This window comes from Geotrypetes seraphini, chromosome 8, assembly GCF_902459505.1.
Source record: "Geotrypetes seraphini chromosome 8, aGeoSer1.1, whole genome shotgun sequence".
Classification (NCBI taxonomy): domain Eukaryota; kingdom Metazoa; phylum Chordata; class Amphibia; order Gymnophiona; family Dermophiidae; genus Geotrypetes; species Geotrypetes seraphini.
This window is the reverse complement of record NC_047091.1, coordinates 137,178,629-137,201,431: the sequence shown is the minus strand read 5'-3', so window position 1 is coordinate 137,201,431 and position 22,803 is coordinate 137,178,629. Positions and strand designations below refer to the sequence as shown.

The 22,803-nt window shown below is 42.0% G+C and overlaps 1 protein-coding gene across 4 annotated transcripts in view; it reads left to right on the top strand.

Moving 5' to 3' along the window:
• TXNRD2 (thioredoxin reductase 2) overlaps positions 1 to 22,803 on the top strand; it is a 116,904-nt gene that overhangs the window by 67,348 nt on the left and 26,753 nt on the right. For all 4 annotated transcript variants that reach the window (XM_033954484.1, XM_033954482.1, XM_033954483.1 and 1 more), the window contains exons 9-11: positions 6,524 to 6,543; positions 6,828 to 6,919; positions 8,543 to 8,717. In XM_033954484.1, coding sequence (XP_033810375.1) covers positions 6,524 to 6,543; positions 6,828 to 6,919; positions 8,543 to 8,717 — 287 coding nt within the window. The remainder of the gene's footprint in view (positions 1 to 6,523; positions 6,544 to 6,827; positions 6,920 to 8,542; positions 8,718 to 22,803) is intronic.

Below are 22,803 nucleotides of genomic sequence, written 5' to 3'. Positions count from 1 at the left end.
ATATCTCCTGAGCAAAAAAATGTGATGAACTGTCAGAGCAAGGGGAGTAAGAGAGTATTAGTTCGTATTATCTCCATTTTGATGGAAAGATTTCTTCAAACTTCCTCCTTTTTCTAGATATATGGTATTGAAGGAAGAAACAGCGTTTAGCAGAAGATAAAGTTTATGGAATACTACATTGGGATACAAAGGGATTGAACTTGAACAGTTTATTATTTGCTGTGGTTATGACTGACCAGTAGCCTCATGGATTGCAAAACAGGATGATGGTCCAGTACTTCTTTATCAGTGGTCTCAAACTCAATCCCTTTGCAGGGCCACATTTTGGATTTGTAGGTACTTGGAGGGCCTCAGAAAAAATAGTTAATGTCTTATTAAAGAAATGACAATTTTGCATGAGGTAAAACTCTTTGTAGTTTATAAATCTTTCCTTTTGGCTAAGTCTTAATAATAATATTGTCATTTATAGCTAAAGAGACATATGATCAAGAAACAGTTTTATTTTACTTTTGTGATTATGATAAACATACCGAGAGCCTCAAAATAGTGCCGCATGTAGCCCTCGGGCCACGAGTTTGAGACCACTGTTCTGTATCTATAGCATGGCAGTACTGAGGGAGAGTTAACATTTCCGAGACCTGTCTGTTCAACAGTTCTTTTAGGGAACAACTTATTGAATGATGGGTTCCTGTGTGCAATGACATTAAACTAGGTCCTGTTGGGCTAGGTGGTTTGTTTATATGGTTAATTAATATTGATTTGTTTGGGTTTCCTTCCCTTGAGGTATATGTATGGGAGGAGAATGTTATGAAGATGCACTGTTGTAATAAAAACAGCTCTAATTAAGCAATAAAATGAGATATGTGGGCATGTCGCAGCCCGATAATTAGGACGGCTGTGTTACATGAGCATGGGCAAGATATCTTGCCAAACCATGATCTCATTTCGCTCACACCTGAGGGTCCAACTGCAATTGTAGAAACTGTTTTAAATTAATTAAAAATAAATTAGAAATCATTCAATAGCTGAGCTTCATCTGCCATGTGATCTGGCTTTAGAATGGCAATGCACTGAGATAGCTGCCTGGAAAAATGGGGTACCTAAAATGTGATGACTGGCTCCTACCCTCAGGATGGGTGGAGGAAATGCCACAGGGATGGGTTTGGCTATGAAAGTAGGAGGAAGGTGGGAAAGGAACGGGAGATAAAACAGCAAAAGAGGAAGAAAATTTAGTACAAAAATACCTCAAATCATTTTTCCCCTGGTTTCTAAAAATGTTGATTGTTGCCTATATTTCTGAAAACAGTTTCCATCCCTGATTATAATAGATCTATGGTTTCTGTGCTGAAAATGGTATGGGGGTTGAAGAGATGATTTTTCTAGGTCATAATAACACTAGGTACTATTATGCTCTCGTTCCTGTTTATACTTTTTTTACTTGTATGTATGAATGGGAGGGTGAATTAGGAGCAAATCGAGGATGCCTCAAACTACAGGAAGGAAAGGGGGCCAGGAAGAGGTCCAAGCCCTCAAGGATTACTAATAGTTAGGAGGAGGCTCATTTTGTTAATGTTCAACCTCTTTAGAGGTGAGGCGTGGCCTAGTGGTAGAGCTGCTGTCCCAGCACTCTGAGGTTGTGGGGTCAATCCTAGCACTGCTCCTGTGACCCTGGACAAGTCACATAATCCTCCATTGCCCCAGGTACAAAAATAAGTACCTGTATATACAGAAGCGGTAGTGGAGACAGAGACTGTGTCTAAATTCAAAAGGGCCTGGGATAGGCACATGGGATCTTTCGGAAAGAGAAAGAGATAATGGTTACGTCGTATGGGCAGACTAGATGGGCCATTTGGCCTTTATCTGCCATCATGTTTCTATGTATACAAGTCCCACCCCCTTTCCCTTTAATACTACCCTGGGACATGCCAGTTTCCCCAGGAGGAAGTTTATAAGACCTCTGGATGTATTGCTAACTTTCCTGGAACAATATAGCTTATGAAATTTGCCACAAACTACATTATTCCATTTTCATAATAATGAATTGCTTTGCATGCTTGTTATTTTTAACACATCAGCCATGTAATGGCAAAATAATATGCATTAATGTCATAACAAGGTTTAATAAAAATGGTAGGTCTCTAAGGGGCCCTTTTCCTAAGGTACGCTAACTGATTTATCGCACACTACATGCTAAGGTGCCCATTATATACCTACAGTCATGTTAGCATTTAGTGTGCGTTAAATCGGTTAGCGTACCTTAGGAAAAGGACCCCTAAGTTTGTACTTAAGGAAATGGAGGGTGAAGTGACTTACTCAAGGTCACAAGGAGCATCAGTGGGTGAAGCAAGACATAAACTTTGGCTTTCCTGGTTATTAGCCTGATCCTCCTCTCCTTTTAGGCACTATTGGAAAGGACTTTTTTTGTTGTAGCCTATAGCAAGTAGTCTATCCAGTAGTGTAGCTGTGGCCAGAGTCCTTGAACAGCTCCATAAGGCATTGTTTATTTAAAAAGCTGCATGCTGATTACAATATTCTTCATAACTAGTCCTAATTTTCTTGGAGGAAGCAAAGGGGACTCTGCAGACTTGTCTGACCCTTTAGCATCTTGAAATAACTAAATCTCATCCTGATCCCCTGAGCCACTCCTCTAATCAAAGTTAAGCTCTGCTTAAAATTAATTGGACAGTGTGAGCTCGGGCTGTCTGCATGAGCTTCAGTTTTAGTGGTTTACATACTATCTCCAGGCACATTCCTGTCACCCAGTGCTCAGCAGTTCTCCCATTCTTTGGGGCACCTCAGCAGCCTTCTGACAGATAAAATGCACTTTGAAATGGAATTATATTATTAGTACCTAGGTGGATTACCACTGACATTTGAGTTATCCATTCTAGCATCACCTTATCTGTTTCAAAGACCCCAATTAACCAGGCCACCCACCGATCATTTCTCCCTGTCTGACATTTTTCTTTTATTGTTCCGACATGAACCTCCTTTGCAGTTTCTTTAATTAACACAATATTTGAATCAGTCCATATATTTTAAATAGAAAGTACATAAAATCAATCTTTCACAAATCATTTTACAGACTATTGCTCTTTTCAAATAGACTTTCTGCGGTGTTAGTTACATAGCCACAATTATACTGCCCTAGTTCCTCAACGCTTGACTGCTCTAGGTAGAAAGGTACTATTTTCTTTATTTTGTAGCCTGGTTCACAGAAGGTACAGGAAATTCCTTTAGCATTTGGTGGACATTTAGATGATTCCTCCTCCCTCCCTTTCCCTCCCTCATTGGAAGTTTAAGTACAGTGGTGCCTCACACAACGAACTTAATTGGTTCCAGGAGCAAGTTTGTTATGTGAAACGTTCGTTGTGTGAAACGCGTTTTCCCATAAGAATACATGTAAAACAAAATAATTCGTTCTGTAGCATAAAATATGCTAAGATGACATAAAAAAAGATAAATTTTTGGTTATTATTTTTATTTAGATACATCTAAAAACATAATTGTTTTTTTAAAACAACACACATTTTTTAAATTTAAAGACAGACTAAGTAGAGTCTAATTTTACAGTGAGAGGGCAGAGTCTCAGCGGCAAAAACTGGGACTTAACTGTTCATTTTTTTTTTTTTTTCTACCGTGTTTCCCCGATGATAAGGCAGGGCCATCAAATAAGACAGCCCCCCCTTTTTAGAAAAAAATGTAAAATAAGGCACCCCCCCGCAAATAAGCCACCCACCGATACCTGCGCTTACCCGAATCGGGTGGTACGGTGGGTGACTCCGTGTAGTCCCTGGCACCCCCGACACGATCGGGGCAAGAGGGAGCTCAAGCCCTCTTGCCCCCCCGACTCCCCGACACGATCGGGGCAAGAGGGAGCTCAAGCCCTCTTGCCCCCCCCCGACTCCCCGACACGATCGGGGCAAGAGGGAGCTCAAGCCCTCTTGCCCCCCCGACTCCCCGACACGATCGGGGCAAGAGGGAGCTCAAGCCCTCTTGCCCCCCCCCGACTCCCCGACACGATCGGGGCAAGAGGGAGCTCAAGCCCTCTTGCCCCCCCGACTCCCCGACACGATCGGGGCAAGAGGGAGCTCAAGCCCTCTTGCCCCCCCGCCTCCCCGACACGATCGGGGCAAGAGGGAGCTCAAGCCCTCTTGCCCCCCCGACTCCCCGACACGATCGGGGCAAAAGGGAGCTCAAGCCCTCTTGCCCCGCCGATTCCCCAACTCCCCGACAATATCGGGCCAGGAGGGAGCCCAAGGCCTCCTGGCCACGGCGACCCCCTAACCCCACCCTGCACTACATTACGGGCAGGAGGGATCCCAGGCCCTCCTGCCCTCGACGCAAACCCCCCCTCCCCCCAACGACCGCCCCCCCCAAGAACCTCCGACCGCCCCCCCAGCCGACCCGCGCCCCCCCTGGCCGACCCCCACGACACCCCCACCCCCCTTCCCCGTACCTTTCTGTAGTTGGCCGGACAGACGGGAGCCAAACCCGCCTGTCCGGCAGGCAGCCATCGACGGAATGAGGCCGGATTGGCCCATCCGTCCCAAAGCTCCGCCTACTGGTGGGGCCTAAGGCGCCTGGGCCAATCAGAATAGGCCCGGGAGCCTTAGGTCCCTCCTGGGGGCAGGGCCTGAGGCACATGGTCGGGTTGGGCCCATGTGCCTCAGGCCCCGCCCCCAGGAGGGACCTAAGGCTCCCGGGCCTATTCTGATTGGCCCAGGCGCCTTAGGCCCCACCAGTAGGCGGAGCTTTGGGACGGATGGGCCAATCCGGCCTCATTCCGTCGATGGCTGCCTGCCGGACAGGCGGGTTTGGCTCCCGTCTGTCCGGCCAACTACAGAAAGGTACGGGGAAGGGGGTTGGGGGTGTCGTGGGGGTCGGCCAGGGGGGTCGCGGGTCGGCTGGGGGGGCGGTCGGAGGTTCTTGGGGGGGGCGGTCGTTGGGGGGAGGGGGGTTTGCGTCGAGGGCAGGAGGGCCTGGGATCCCTCCTGCCCGTAATGTAGTGCAGGGTGGGGTTAGGGGGTCGCCGTGGCCAGGAGGACTTGGGCTCCCTCCTGGCCCGATATTGTCGGGGAGTTGGGGAATCGGCGGGGCAAGAGGGCTTGGGCTCCCTTTTGCCCCGATCGTGTCGGGGAATCGGCGGGGCAAGAGGGCTTGGGCTCCCTTTTGCCCCGATCGTGTCGGGGAGTCGGGGGGGCAAGAGGGCTTGAGCTCCCTCTTGCCCCGATCGTGTCGGGGAGTCGGGGGGGCAAGAGGGCTTGAGCTCCCTCTTGCCCCGATCGTGTCGGGGAATCGGCGGGGCAAGAGGGCTTGGGCTCCCTTTTGCCCCGATCGTGTCGGGGAATCGGCGGGGCAAGAGGGCTTGGGCTCCCTTTTGCCCCGATCGTGTCGGGGAGTCGGGGGGGGCAAGAGGGCTTGAGCTCCCTCTTGCCCCGATCGTGTCGGGGAGTCGGGGGGGCAAGAGGGAACCAGGCGGAGAGAGGGCAGTTAAGCGCAGTGCCTGCGCGGAAGGATGCAGCTCGGGCGACTTCGTTGTGTGAAACGAAGTTCGTTGTACGGATCAAGACATAAAGTTCGTTGTGCGCAGCGTTCGCTGTGCGAGGCGTCCGTTATGCGAGGCACCACTGTACCACAAAAGCAATGGTGCCTCCCGCCCACTCCAAAATTAAAGCCAGGCATGAGTGAGAAAGTAGACCCTCATTAGAGAAAGGGCCCAAACCTCTTCAGGGTAAGAAGGAAACATGACTACTGGTAATTTAACAGGGCCTCTTCTTCATGCGTTATACCACCATTTGGGAGGTTTTTGAAGTGAATCTAAATAGATGGTTTGAGTGAGGCCAGCCATGCTTCCAGTTCGCTGTTAATTCTGTTGCTGGCAGAGAGAAGCGTGAGAGGACCAGAGCCACTGCCGTCTGCAAAGGACTGTCTAGTCTCCCTACCCCCGGTGCATCTTCCTCCAGTCAACAGGATTCATTGGTGAGCAGGGCTTGATACCTGCTGCTTCCTCTTCTGCTGGTTTTCCTCTGTAGTTAGAATTACATGAGCCCCATTTGAGGATGTTTAGAAATGTATTTATATTATGATGGGGCACTTAATATATTATGTATTTGCCCTCGGTTGTTGGCTTTCAAAAAGGATTTGGTGTATTTTCGTGTGGTCGTTAAACTTGTTACTGGTTGGCAGTTAACCCATGTACAAAGTGTGGAGGATTTTTGTTTAGTTCTCAGGGGACGGGTGCTCCAGAAATATTGCTTTTATGAATAGAGGCGACAGCCAGGAGAGCTTTATAAGTGAAACTGAAGTCTGAGTCCACCTGCTGCCATTCATTACTTAATAGTAGCTAGCTCTGAAGAAATCTTAATAAATAATTCAAGGCTTCTTCCTCCTTTATGTACATTAATGTGTAGAAAAAAAATCTTTAAATGCTGACTCCAATAATCCCTTAGTATTCTTAATTAAATGCAGTGTATACAGACTGCAATATATTATAGCATTTTATTGCTTTGTGTTTTGACAGGTTAGTTGTTGGTGCCAGCTGTATCCTTAATATGAACTTGGAAACAAGAAGCTGATGTCTGCATCACCAAGGACATCTCACAGGGATTGGGCAATACATAAATGTCAGGGCTCATTGTTCCATGAAAGGGTGCAGAGCACTGACAATTGGGCCAACTAACTTTTCCTTCCGTTGGTGTCATTGACAGTTTTAATCTGGAGAATTGAATGGAAAGTACTGGAGTGGGAGAATGTAAATACAAGTACTGTTTTATTTCTGAAATCCTGGCATTTATCCATGCATTCCTTGACTGATGACTCTCTAGATGTGTCTCTTGAGTGTGCAGGTTTCCTTACAGGCATTGGATTGGATACCACTGTCATGGTGAGAAGCATCCCACTTCGAGGGTTTGATCAGGTCAGTTTACTATTACTACTACTACTACTACTAGTAATTATTTGAAGTCTTTGAAAGCTTTTCTTGGTCAAGTTTAAATAGACCGAATTACAATAATCCAGCCTCGAAAGGATGATTGCTTGAACAAGGACAGCAAAGTGTTGATGATGGAAACAGGATCTCGTTTTCCTCAACATATGGAGACTAAAAAACCACTTTTTTTTTTTTTTACCAGAGAATTAAAATAGTTGGTGAATGAAAGTGGTGAATCTATAATGACACCCAGATTTACAGAGATGGAATGGGTTGTGGCTATCCTGGTGGGGGAGAATAGCAGTATTGAAAATGAATACAGTCGTATTCTACCATGTTTATTGTTTCTATTTTAAATACTACTTATTCCACTGCCTAAATGTAAATTACAAAATCTACACAAAGAGTTTAATAGATTTATTTGGCGAGAGAGACAACCAAGAGTGGCACAGAAGGTCCTTTTGTCTGCCAGAGAGTTGCACCCAACTTATTCAGGTATTGTCAGGCAGCACAATTAGATAAGCTGCTCAACTGGGATATAGGAGAACACTAAACCAGGGATGCAGTTGGAACAACATTTTGTAGGGCCTTTAACGTTAAAGCATTGGTTGTGGGATTCTCTCCCAGAGGAGGAAAGATTGAAAGAATTAATGAAACCTTTTTTTTTTTAAACATTTAGTGTGGGTTGTGGGGGATAATGTGGCAAAGATTATATTAGAGCAGGAGTGGTTTTCACCCTGGCATCCATATGAGAGGAACCCCAGTTTCCCAATTTGGGGAAAGATAGCAGAGCATTTGAAAAGTGGGAGCAACTAGGAATAGTAAACTTTAGTGATGTTTTAGAAGGGGATAAGATAATTACTTTTGCTGAACTAAAGGAGAGATTTAACCTATCTAGATGAGATTATCTGGCATATATGCAATTAAGTCACTTTGGGGCAAATTCTATAAACAGCGTTCCGATTGTAGGCATCCTACTGCTGTCTAACCAACCAATTGGGCCACATGTTTTGTTTTTTTTTAATCACCCTGAGGAGGCTCACTTACATCGTATGTATTTTTGCATAGATGCATAGAGCACCTAAGCTTGCCCAAGGCTAGGTATGTGTGTGGTTTTGCCTGGAAGTGGCCTTAGGCAAGCTTAGGCAGCCCTAGGCATTTCCCTAGGGCCCTGATAGGCACCTGAAATATAGGCCAGCAAAATGCTGGTCTACATTTCAAATAGAGGTGGCTGCTGAGCTGATCGCGGCAAGGGAATCTCCCTGCCATGATTAGTTTAGCGGCCGTGGCAGGGAACCCGTCCTTCTACCACGAAGACGATGGCAGGAGGGATTCCCTGTCCCTCCTACCAGAGCCCCCCAAAGTCGCCCACCCCTAAATATCCATGGCAAAAGGAGTTCCCAATTCATCCTGCCGCCACCCCACCCCCAACCCCTGACATTCCCTGGGTTCATATAAATATTGCAGAGGACACAGAAACTGCACCCTTCTTTTAAATATGTAACCTTCTTTACCTACTTAAACAAAAAAAATTCTATGAAAACTGAAAGGTCTGCTTTGTTTAATTTTTATGTGCTCCAATCATTTTGACTTTTTACATTTTCTTTGCAGCAAATGGCTGCCTTGGTGACGGATCATATGATATCTCACAGGACCAGATTTTTATGGAAGTGTACGCCAACCAAAGTGGAAAAATTGGAGAACAACCAATTGCAAGTTACTTGGAAAAACATTGAGAATGGAGCTGAAGAGATCGATACCTTTGACACAGTCATGTGGGCAATAGGTATGTGTGAGAGGCTTCTGTATTCATACTCGAAGATTGTTCAATCCAAAAACTTCATCAAATTGTAGGGTGATTTTGATATCATGTTGGCCACTGGGCTTTGTTGATGGGTTGCACTCTTGTTTCTGCTACACAAGGTGAACATTGCCACTAACTGGATAACTTTGAACTCCATTCCAGCTTTGCCCACAGATTATTCCAGCACTATCCGGATAGCACCTAAGCTGTCTAATTATATTCAGCTGTAAATAGTGCCACTGGATATCTGTTGTTAGGCCCAACTAAGGGGGGAAGTTATCAACATGGGCTACCATTATAACAGGCTATTTTAGGACAGGTTTCATTTTATGCACTGAGAACAGCAATAGTTGCTAATAACCCAAGTTAACAGTAAAATAACCTGTCTTAACAGTAACCCAAATTGATAATTCTCCCTCATACCAAGCAGCAGCCATTATCTGGATAAATGGCTTTGAATATTGACCAATAAAATATATGTGTTAGCCAAAACCTATTCAAAGAACATTTGTTTAATCATATTCTGTAATTTTCCATACACAAACCAAGTGGCAAAGCATTCCACAGTACAGGTTCAGCACAGGAAAATGTGCGAGGTCGCATCTTGACTACATGTTGAGAGCTTACCATAGGTATTTCAGTCAAGCTCTGAGTTTCATATTACAAAATTTTAGGGAGACAGATGTGTAGAACAGCTGCAAAATATGCCAGCAAAAGTCCATACGAGTTAAAAGTAATTGTTAACAATTTGAACTTAAGTAATTGTTCAATTGACAACTAATGAAGACTTCGTAAGTTAGGGTAATATGTACATTCTTTTGTAGTCCAAAAATCTATTTTGCTGCATTTGTGCAAATTGCAAGATCATCAGATTTTTAAAAAAATTTCTTACATACCCTCCTGGAAGCCTAATGGCTATAATCTTGACACTGGAATAAACAAACCAAAACTGCAGATGTGTACAACGATGTAGGCAAATTTTATTGTGACAACCAAACTGTATATTAAAACCTTTTTACCAAACAAGGGACCCATAGAACCAAGAAAAAGAGGGGTCCAACCTTGTCTGCAGTGAAAAAACCAACCAGGAACAAACAAACCAAAACTGCAGATATGTACAACGATGTAGGCAAATTTTATTGTGACAACCAAACTGTATATAATCTTGACACTGCCACCAGCACCAACCCCCCACCAGCATACCCCCAACCCAACCCCAATACTCCATCCTCTGCCACTCTATCCCAACTTCACATGGCCACCATGCTGAGGTTCTTGAAACCCTGACAGAACTCAAGCCCTCTGGCACCATCCTCAACCCCTGCCCATCCAGCCTCCTACTATCCACAGAAGACACCATGGCGGAATCTATCCTCCCTATCATTAATTCCTCCCTCTCCACGGGGACAGTACCACTCAGCTGGAAGTTGGCTATTATCAAACCCACACTCAAAAAACCCGCCCTCGACCCTAACGAACCCAGCAACAACCGGCCAGTTTCCAACCTCCCATTTGTCTCCAAACTCCTAGAATGAATAGTGCTTCGCGATTACACCCTTTCATAGAAGAACAAGCTGCCTTGTCCCCCGCACAATCTGGCTTCCGAACAGGCCACAGCACAGAGTCAATACTCTTAGATATCATAGATGACAGGTGGTCGATACTCGACAAAGGCAGCGATGCCTTACTAGTCCTACTTGACCTCAGCGCTGCCTTTGACACTGTCAACTACCACCTCCTCTTATCCTCTTCTCCTTGGCATCAAGGACGCTGCCCTCCAGTGGTTCACCTTCCTTCACCAAAGAACCCAAACAGTCCTACTAGGGCCACACAAATCTGACCCCAAATCTCTCAAGTACGATGTTCCCCAAGGTGCCCTTTTATCCCCCCTCCTGTTTAACCCTCTACATCAGACCTGTCATCAATATAGCCCAGAAGTACAACATTAAAATCCACTCCTAAGCTGATGACACCCAGCTACTCCTCCCACTAGGACGCCATCTATAGAATTTGCCCCTTAGAGCCCTGGTTTTGTTATTGTACTTATGGCATCACAATCTGTAGAGGTCTCCTTTCATCTCAGCAGATTGAGACTTCTAAGTGGGTGAAGGGGTAACCTCATTATAAAACCAGTTACCTGGGTGGGGGTGGGAGGAGGTCCATGGTCAGGCTTTATTCCAACCGTAGCATAGTAACTGATGGTAGGTAAAAACCAGCATGGTCCATCTAGTCTGCCCAGTAAGGTAGCTAGAAATATACCAGTGACCCTCTTTGGAGATTACCTCTCTCACACCTCACCTTTCTTTAGGGTTGCAACTGATGTGCTATGCAGGTTAACCTCATTTTCTGTTTCGTTTAGAGTTGTAATTACCATTCAGTGCTTTTTGAAGTTTGAATGACAGGAAAGCTGTAAAACAAGAAAAGAGAATCAAATTATAGAGCATTTCCACCAGTGGTGTAGCCAAAAAGGCATGGGGGAAGAAACAACAATACTTCAGATGGCAAGGATCCTCAATCCTTTCTAGCTGAAGGAATTCAGAGCCTGTCTGCTGTCCTTTCTCAGAAATATGTAGTAGTCAGCAACAGCTTGACATTGGCACCACAAAAATGTGTAATTCTCATGCATCAACTGAGCTTGCTAATGATGCTGCATTGGTAGCTCAAGTTGGTGCCACTAACTGGCATGCTTCAGAAAAACAAGAGGGGCTTGGCAGTCCCAACCTATCACCTTCCATTGAGAGATGATGTGATGGAGCTGCCATTTTCTCTGCGAATATGAGGTAATATGCTGGGGCTGCTGAGCCCCTCTTTTTGCTTCTTTGGGGGTATTATATGTTGAGATTTTGTTAACTGGTTCTGTTTCATGTATTAAGGAAATTTTCATGGGTATAGCAGGTAACCGTACTATCAGTTTGGCTCATATTGACAATGACTTTACATGGTCTACTGTCGCTCTTATTTGAGTATGACCTGAAGAAGGAATGGGTGACAGGGCAAAGATTATTTTATTTTGTTATATGTACCTTGGAGGTCGTGTATCTGCTGCTCTCTTTTTGGCCTCTTTTTTGTTGATCTAAAATATCACAGTCTGTATTGCGTAAAGTATTTTTTGATGGAATCTGCAGTTCTACACCACATAATGTGTATAACTCTGAAGGATAGATTTTAGAAAGGTGGCAGTAATACAGAACTTAAGTTTCTACACCAACTCATGGTAACATGCACAGTGAGGAATCCTCCCTGTGGTGTTTCACAGCAGAGTACAGGAGTGGTTTGCAATTGCCTTCTCCCACACTGTGCGGCTCCACTATGTCGCTGCTGCCCAACATAGGGCCCCTCAGCCTACAACGCCTGGTATTCCTAGGCGGTCTCCCAACCAGGCCCTATCCAGGCCCAGCCTTGCTTAGCGTCTGATAGTAAGAGTGGGCCTACTCAGGGCAGCCAGGCATAAATGTTATTTAAAAATACCATCGTGGAAGCCCAGACCAGATGTCCAAAACCCAAGGAGGAGGTGGAAAGAAGAGGAAACAAGAGCCGGCATGATTAAAAAGGTGAAGTGAAAGAGGCTATTAGAGCCAAAAAAACATCCTTTAAAGAATGGAAAAAGGGTCTGAATGAAGAAAATAAGAAGAACCACAAGCACTGGCAAGTTTGATGCAAAGTATTGATAAAGACAGCTAGGAAAGACTATGAAGAGAAACTTGCAAAAGAGGCAAAAACTCATAACAATTTTTTAGGTACATCATATGCAGAAAACCTGTGAGGAAATCTGTGGGACCGTTGGATGATCAAGGAGCAAAAGGTTATGGTAAGAGCAGATAGTGTAGTTGGTTTTAAGAAAGGTTTGGACAAGTTCCTGGAAGAAAAGTCCATAGTCTGAGAAAACATGGGGGAAGCCACTGCTTGCCCTGGATCGGTAGAATGGAATATTGCTACTCCTTGGGTTTTGGACAGGTACTAGTGACCTGGATTAGCCATCATGAGAGTGGGCTACTGGGCTTGATGGACCATTGGTCTGACCCAGTAAGGCTATTCTTATGTTCTTAGAAGTCAAAAAGCGAAGTAGCAAATGTTATAGGTGACTCTTAGAAAGATATCAACAGCACATTAACCTTGATAAGGATAAATATTGCATTAATGTTTAGCACAGGATTGTCTAACGTCAGTCCTCAGTCTAGTCAGGTTTTCAAGATTTCTCCAATGAATATGCATGATATAATTGCATGCACTGTCTCCATTGTATGCAAATAGATCTCATGCATTATTCATTAAGGAAATTTAAAAAATCTGACTTGGCAAGGGCTAAGGTTGGTCACCCCTGGATTAGCTCATCTACTGGGGAGTGTGTGGCGCAGTGGTTAAAGCTACAGCCTCAGCACCCTGGGGTTGTGGGTTCAAACCCACACTGCTCCTTGTGACCCTGGGCAAGTCACTTAATCCCCCTATTGCCCCAGGTACATTAGGTAGATTGTGAGCCTGCCGGGACAGACAGGGAAAATGATTGAGTACCTGAATAAATTCATGTAAACCGTTCTGAACTCCCCTGGGAGAACGGTATAGAAAAAAAAAATTGAATTGAAAAATTGAATACTGAATCCACTGCTACAAATGTCACCGCACACCACTGGGTGACAGAGACTGTTACATTGAAGCTTTGCTAGCTAGGTGTGCCTTGCTATTCAAGAAATCTTTCTGGATTGCAAAATCACCTGTCTCATTGTACGTCTTAGGAAAAAAACACATCAAGCCAGAAGTGTATTTTTTTGTTAACTGACAGTATCAGATAGTTATCAATGTGCTTATTGTGATGAGAAGGAGAGTTGGATTTGGGCGGTTCCTGCCTGCTCGTACAGAACTGTACAAGGAGACAAAGGTCAGCAGGCCGTTGACGTGCAAAAATATATGCCATTGAAACAAGAAGACAGAAAACTAGGCAGAGAAGGGTATCAGAGCTAGGCCCGTACTTCAGGTGCATGAAGGTAGAAGTGGTCACTCTTCTGGGTTTTTATTTATGTTTTGGGCTGGCAGTTTTTATTCCTTTTGGGGTTCCAGATAAATTAGAATAGGCCTCTCCTGGGCTATGGCACCGTGTATTTTTATTCAACCAAGCTGGAAATGTTCCTCTGCTTTTTTAAAATCCTTTGTTATCCTAGTGATTTCAGAAGCCATAGTTTGCAGTTCCTTCCAGGTGCCAATGCTCTTCCTGGCCAGTAGGCTGAACAATGACCGAGACTCCTTCTCACCCTGTGTCTCTTAATGCGATATTTGTACTAAATTTAGCCCTTATCAATCCCAGGAATTGAACCCAAGCATTCTGCATAGCAAAGTGCAGCCTGTCTACTGGATTCCCCAGTCCAGCCCTTGATAAACATTTTCAAAGCTGGGCCATGAATATGACTGCAGAAAGGCACATTGTAGGGATGACTGCCCTTGAAATATTCCTGGAGGTATGCAGCACTGAAGATTAAATATGAGGTTACCCAAGCAGACAATACTGTATTTAGGACACCCTTTCTGGGTCAGGGCCAGGAGTTGTACTTCATATTGTATGAATATAATGAGAGGACACTTGCACGGTCATAGTGGAAATCCTCAAAGTAGAGGTTTATGCAAACTCTTTTACTTTCCCTGTTTCAAGAAAATTGACCCTCCTTTTCCATAGCCAATACATTAAAATGGTAGAACTGAACATGACAGGACACATCATATGTCATCCTATTAAGCAGATGTGTGCAAATAAGAGAACCTCATTATTCACTGTTTCAAACTAGGGGGAAAAATAAGCGATTCATTCTGATAGATTTGGAACAGTGATATCCTGAAAACCAAAGTCATTTTTCTCAGTATTCACTTTTTGTACTCCACCCTGAAAGATTAAACACGAACATTTAAAGCTGGTTAATTGATGTGCAGTTAGGGTATGATTCATTGTTTTTTTTCTATATCAGCACACCCACACCAGGTGTCAGATAATAGACTGGGAAACTTGGTAGTGTAGAGGATTTCCTGTCTGCAGATGTGCCAATTATATCGCTGACTGAAAAAACTTAGCATGTGTGTTTAACTAGTTGTAGGATGACTATGAACTTCTGTATTTTCATGGTTTCGATGGAAAGTAATGGATAGACGCAGTCTTCTGGGTTAGGGACCTTGTTCCTTTCTGATCTACTTGTTGGGGTGAGGTAATTTTATCGCCCTCAAATTAGCGCGGCAATAACACTTGTGAATATCTTGGACCCTTCATCACTTAACATTCTTATTCATTCTCTTATTATTTCAAAACTTGACTACTGTAATGCACTGTATAAGGGTATTTGTCAAAAATATATCTGTCGGCTACAATTGATACAAAACACCGCCATAAAAATTATTGCAAATAAGAAAAAATTTGATCATGTTACCCTTCTGCTCAAATCCGCTCACTGGTTACCAATTTCATACCACATTATCTATAAAATAGCACTTCTCTCTTTTAAATCTTTAGTTACTAAAGAACCGGCATTTATTCATAAACTTCTTATCCCGCATGATCCGACACAAATCTTAAGATCTTCCTCACGAAACCTTCTCCATATACCTTCACTGAAAATTATTAGCTCACGTCGGGCCACTACTTTCGTAGTTAAAGCCACCACGATATGAAACTCTTTACCTTTCTATATCAGGACGGAAAAATCTTATCGAAATTTAAGGGATTATTAAAAACTTACTTTTTCCAAGAGGAGTATAACATATTACATCTAAAAAAAAATTTTTTTCTCACATAGAACCGATCAATATTTATGATTGCTTCCCCTTCCTACTGTGGTCTTCCCTTTTTGTACACTTTACTTTTAATTTATAGTTCTCCCAACTTTCCTACCTGTGTCTGTCAATCATGTCTTGTTAAGTGACTATTTGTTAAGTTTGTCTCCCTTTATTATTATAAATTGTAAAACGCTTAGAAATTCTGATTTGCGTTCAATCAAATGTTTAATAAACTTGAAACTTTATAGCTGACTTCACCTGTAATAAGTGCATGCTTTTTCCTCTGCAAGTATCTGCAAATTTTCACAACAAAAGTATACGCGTGAATCTGTTTTGAAATTTTAAAATATAACAAAAAGCACCAAGGACCATTTAGATAGAGACAATCGAGTGACGTTTATTGCAAGATCTGATATGGGCTGTGTTTCAGCAAAAAACGTCTCGACTCAGGGGTCGAGAGTATGAGGAAACAAATGTGAGTAACAAAACTGAAGCTGTTGGTTCACTATTTAAAAAAACCAATAATCCCAAAAGTTTAACACAGTGTCTAAAGGAAACAGACAGCATTTTCCCAATTGCATGGCTAATGGTGTCAAAAGAAAGGTAATTGGAAAAACGCTGTTTGTTTCATTTTGGCACTGCATATTAAACTTTTGGAATGATTGGGTTTTTTTTAAATAGTAAAGCAAAGCTTCAATTTTATTATTTACATTTGTTTCCTCACCCTCTTGACCCCTGAGGTAGGCATTTTTTTGCAGAAACACGGCCTATGTCGGGTCTAGCAATAAATGTCACTTGATTGTCCCTACCTCGATGGTCCTTGGTGCTTTTTGTCTTATACTTCGTTTGATGTACTTTGTCCCTCTGCTACATACAAACTTTGCTCAACTTTTAAAAGACATTTCTGTGAGTAAAACAATGCTTCACGTGCAGAATTAGGCTTTTACAAAAATGTCCTCACGATATGCATGCAGGTGGATCTGTCTCTTTGGACATAAGTGTGATAGGGCTGAGTGAAGATAAGAGCTAGCATTTCTCATGCAGACTTTAGAAAATACATACATATCTACTAAATTAACCTAGGAAATTTGTGCTTGGTCACGAGTAGGTATAAATAACCTAATTCTTTCCAAAATTTTCTAAATACAAGTTTTATTTTGGAAATTCACCAATACCCTCAAGCAAGTACTATATATAACCATGGTCGATTATAAAATGGCCTCCTTAGAGGGCAATTCTGCAGGTACAATGGTAATTTACCCATGGAAATGGTTTTCATAAAATAGTCAATGCTATATGCACCTAAAAATAACATGCAGTGTGATTTACCACATACTTTTGCTCACTGCAGGATGGGATGGAGTTAGGCGCTGTATAAATACTTTTGAATTTTCAAAAGTATCTACATACTTAAAAAAAAAAAAAAAGTATCCATACAACTTAGCAGGTATAAATGTGTGTAGGTGCTTTTCCTGAGATCATTTTCAACTGGAAGTACATGCATACTTTTCCTCTGAAATATAAAAGGGCCTATAGAGTGAAAAATACACAATATGGATAGTTATGTTCAAATTATTTTTATTGAAGCAAATGAAGAGAATTCAGTTTAACAGGTGTATGGACTAATAGTGTAAATAATACAAAGGAGAGCTGAGTTAACAACGGCTAAAGTAATAAACTATTAAGGCTACTAATATTATTAACTTACAAACGATCTGGCCTTAACTGTTATAAGAAAATGATTTGCCATATAACTGAATTAAATTCCATAATCTCCCCCTCCTCCCCATCACTCCTATTATGGAGTTTGCAATGGTGCAATATGGGTAGTTATGAAACTGCCCCCCAAAATACATAATATTTTTGCTATGGGCCTATAGATGCTCAAAAATAAAGTACGGCAGCCAGTTTGCAGAGCTAAATGCCCTTTGAGCCAGTCTGCACATCTTGTCTGCAGCCTGAAAGAATATGTCACAGGCCACAGGACCGATGATACTTTTCAGGAAATGTGTCGAGTCGACTGGACAGTGCAAGGAAACCACATAGGGGGTCAATTAAATAAAGCAAGTCGTGCTGTTGCTGTATTTGGTCACATGGCTATGTAGAAATAAAGGTCAGCCAATTGTAGGTAAGACCTTGTTATTAGGCTAACCCTAATGCATTTGTGGCTAGTTTTCGAAAGCTCTGCTCCTTTCATCAGCTCAGTGAAGCAGAAATGTTTTGTCCAGGTTAGTTTATGGCCTGAAACTATTGTAAGAGATTAAAATCCATGATTGGAGCCTGGGCACTCTGCTTCCTGTGCACCTTTAGCAGATGATGACTATTTGCCACTTGACTTTGTCCTATTGACTGATTAATTGCCCCTTGAGGATGCCTTCCTAGAAGCATCTTGCCGTATTTGCAGTCTTCAGTGACTCAAAAGAAAACTGAGGATGTCTCTTCTTGCTGCTTTATCCTTAGTGTGCTCTGAAAAGGATCTCATACATGAGAATCAATTTTAAAAAGGTGCAGGTTAATTTTATTATAATAATAATAGCTTTATTTCTATCTCGTCATACCTTTTCAGTTCAAGACGGTATACAACAAGTGGAGCTGTAAGGACAGTGAGGTTACATCAGTTAGATTTGGGAGGGATAGATAGATAGAGGTGACTGGAAGAAAAGGGGAATGGATGTAAGGCATGGTAGGTGTAGAGCAGAATTGCAGGGACAGATAAATCTGTCAAACAGGTAGGTTTCTAGTGATTTTCTGAATAAATGGTATGTTAGTGAATTCAGGATTAGGTCACTTAAGGTGTTGTTCCAGATCCCTGCTTGAAAGGAGAGTGTCCTGTTGAGGGATCTTTTGAATTTGCATCCTTTGGGGGAAGGAAATGTGAACAGTAGTGTTCTGTGTTAAAAGAAGAGTTTGTCCTGTAGGGTGAGGTGTTTCAGGAGGTAGGTGGGTGCAAAGGCCAAAAAGGCATCTATTTTTTAAAGGCAATAGAGATGCTCACGACCAGTCCCAGTTGTACACAAATACTCTCCCACAAATATATGATTTGTTCCAAAAATGGTATACATAAGTGCAAAAATCCAAAGAACTAAACTACAGTAAAACCTTGGTTTGTGAGCATAATTCATTCCAGAAGCATGCTTGTAATCCAAAGTACTTGTATATCAAAGCGAATTTCCCCATAGGAAATAATGGAAACTCAGACGATTCGTTCTACAACCCAAAAACTTTAATACAAAATACGCCGAAAACATGCTTGTAATCTAAAACACTCGTATATCAAAGCGAATTTCCCCATAAGAAATAATGGAAACTCAAGACGATTCGTTGCACAGCCCCAAAACTTTAATATAAAATACTATACGTACTTGTATTGCAAGACCTCGCTCGTTTAGAACAGTCACTATACTCCTGCAGCGTCAGAACCATCGGCTCAGTTGCGATGATGTGACGCGTGTATACTGTATGTACTCGTATTGCAAGACTTTGCTTGTTTAGAACAGTTGCTACACTCTTGCAGTGTCAGAGATGAACCATCGGCTCAGTTCTGATGTGTATATACTGTATACTTGTATTGCAAGACCTTGCTTGTATATCAAGTTAAAATTTAATAAAATGTTTTGCTTGTCTTGCAAAACACTTGCATTCCAAGGTTTTATTGTTTATATATCAAGTCACATGCACATCCAGGGAGGGGGAAGGGAGGTATGTTTTGGGCTCTGATTAGGAGGTATGGTTAGGTTGTGTATAGGTATTTATTAATTGGTGGAAGGGGTGGGAGAAAATAATTCTTGTCATTTTTTTCTAATAAGTTTATTGTGCTTTACTGTTAGTATTCTATGTAAATGATTCATTTATTGTGCACAATTGTAGTTTTAAAAATGAATAAAGAATGTTTGTTTGTTTTTTAAAAAAAGAATATGAAGTCACTTTATATAGTAAATGACCCCTTTGATAGAATTTCTGCAATCCATAAGTGGAGAAAAAGAGATCTCAGAAAATCAACCCCACATAATTCAGCACATTAAATCGATCAAAATGGGGCACAATGCAGTCATTGGTCTCTCAAAAAACATAAGTGCAACACATGCATATTATAAGTGCATAGAGTGGTGGATCATTGGAACAAACTCCCACTGCAGGTGATTGAGGCCAGCAGCGTGTCAGATTTTAAGAGAAAATGGGATACTCACTTAGGATCTCTAAGGGAGTGAATTCAGGGGGGTGGGTATTTGGAATGGGCAGACTTGGTGGGCTATAGCCCTTTTTTTAAGTTTCTATAGTTTGTAGCTCTGCCCCTGGAACGTCTTTGTGAAGTCCACTTAGGTGTGTTGAAGGATAGTTTATGTTTTGCGCATGTATTCCCATATACAGTTTTTCAAACATGCTTTACACAGGGAAAACGTTTTCTAGAATTACTCCCGTAGTGTATACAATATTGGGTCAAAGTGAGTGCCACCAACTCAACGCTGCTTTCAACAAAGTTAAGCAATCGGTAAGCTTAACAAAAAGATCCAAATATTTTGTTATATTGCTAAATCCATTTCTAGAATATTTGATCCTCAGTGAAGTTTAATACAGATAAAAAATGGGTATGTTTTCCTTTCTTCTAAAGAGAAATAAAACCTATGTAGAACTTGTTTTTTTTAAAAATCCAGTTTCTCAAGTGTTGACGGTATCTGTGAAACTTTGGAAAAGATATGCACTTATATTTTAAGGAAACTATTGAAAAGCATGAGAGGGAACAGATTCATTCATTAGTAATACATTTCCACCATCTTTATAGTTTAAAATGTTATTCTTATATAACAACTGATGAAATACCAGCCCTCTCTATGCCATATTTAGCTCTGAACTCAGAAAAAAATGTGGGATTTGAGTGATTACTTAAGTTAGGCATAATTGTAGGAATAGCATTGGAAAGTGTCATTGCTGCTTCACAGCTGGTAAGTTCTACAGGAATTAATTACAGTACATTTGCTAGAAAGATCTCATTAGCTGTAATCTGAGTTTGTACATCTGTAAAGATTGTATCCAGGTACGAATACAAGTTTGTATAAACGTGATTAAAGTTTGTATTAATGTTTTGAGGTTGGAGAGGGAGGGAGATAGAGTAGGAATTTCTGGCCAAGGAGCTGAACTTGTTTCTGCATAGTCTGTTTTTATAGAGTTTTCCTGCAGAGGCTCGCAGGTGGATATGGGCTGGAACTGAACACTTGAAGGTTGTCGCAGTAATTATGCAGCTGTTATTTTCATGCGGGCTCCTTAACTGTGACCTCAGACAGCTTCTAAGTCCAGGCACTTCATTAATGCCTTTGCATGCTAAACTTGCTTTTGACGCCACATGAGGCAGGAAAAAGGGGAAACTCGGAAACCCCATTAGCTGCCCATTTGTAGCGTCCCTGCCTGTATCTGCATACACAAAGCACTACAACAGTAGGAAGTTGTTTCACATCCGAGTCCAGATAAGGTCCTGGAGGTTTATTATTCTTCTTGCCTGATAGCATCAGGTTTGGAGAGCTGGGTGGGGGTGAGTAGGAAAGGGGGGCAGATCCATATCCCATGGGGTCGACAGGAGGAAAGACAGACAGATAGCCAAGTGCCGACAGCTCCAGTCAATGCTTCCAGAGGAAGTGTTAGTTTGAATAGATGAAATTAATGCACGGAGGCTTTACACATGCATTCAGATGTAGTATGTTTGGAGAAAGGGGTTCCTGCCTTATGGCTGAAGTATTATAGAAATCATTCAATTCTGTTCATCCGATTGATTTTGAACTGACCAAACCAACTTTGCCTTCTGAAAGAAACTTTCCAACGTCAATTGTTTTTCTGCTGTGCAAAAACTATAGCTCGATTTTATTCCTGCTCTGCCTTAACATCAAAAAAACATGTCCATACCAGCAGAGTGAAACATGTTCTCTTCTAGACAGACAAGATGGACAGACAGCTTTTGAATAAAGAAAACTTGAAATTCCTCTTGTTAACAGTACTTGGGAACCTTCTTTTAAATTGCAGACAATGGAACTGATGCTATCATTTTGTAGACAGCTGGGATGGGAGCTTTTTTTTCCAGTTTGAACTTCCTCCACCCCCTTAAACATTCTGATGGCATTTGCTGTAAGGTTTTATTCATTGCATTTAGCAGAAAGAAAAAATTCAGGTGCTGGGGGGTTTCCACAGCACTTTATTTTGAATTTTAAGTTTGCTGGATTAATAGCTTTTTGGTTCTGGGAAGAAAGACAGAATGGAGAAAAATCTCAGTATATGTTTGTCTGGGGAAGAATATATAAAATTAATGATGTTTGGTTTATGGATTTGATATGTACCTTTCATGAAGGCATCAAAGCAGTTTACAATCAAATGGGATCACTGGGAAACTGAGAGGGGAGAGAAATTTCAATAAGGACGCCTTACAGATAGCTTCAAGGGGCAAAAAAATCTACAATTTGTTGTTTGTGAGTAAAAGGGACAGGGGAAAGAGAAAGGACAATTCTTGGGCTATTTTGCACTCGCAGCTGGTATATTTAAGTGGCTCCAAAATTATCCTGAAGCAAACAAAACAAAACTGCAGACTGTGTACAAGATGCAGGAAATTTTAATATGACAAGAACACAATATATAAAACCCTTTTACCAATAAAGGGACCTGACACGGTCCGTTTTTCGGACAAACCTTCGTCAGGGGTCCATGGTAAAATAGGGGGGCTAAAAAAGCCACAAAAAATGAAGAATATCGACGGGATGCCTGTGTGTGTCAAGTTCGCCAAAAAAGCCAACAGCATTTTTTGTGGCTTTTTTTAGCCCCCCTATTTTACCATGGACCCCTGACAAAGGTTTGTCCGAAACACAGACCGTGTCGGGTCCCTTTATTGGTAAAAGGGTTTTATATATTGTGTTCTTGTCATATTAAAATTTACCTGCATCTTGTACACAGTCTGCAGTTTTGTTTTGTTTGCTTCTGGCTGATTTTTTCTGCAGATCTTTTTTGGATCCATTTTTTGTTTTTGTCCAAAATTATCCTGTCATTAGGGAAAACAGAAGTTTCAAGATTTTGCAGTTACCACACAACTGACAAAATTAGCATGCAGTATCCAAAATATCTGCTTTAGCTGTTAATAAAGAGACATGGGGGACAGGTAAAAGTACAACAGCACACATGCTTTTCCCTGCAGTTGTGAGGGGGGTGTTCTGGGGTGTGGAGTCAAAACAATACACACACTTTTGTATTTACAAAAGTACAAATGTAAAAAATAAATCCTCAGAATAATGAGGTGCACGACCGTACAAGTACGCGCATGCTTTTACTTTGAAAATGATTGCAAAGCGTG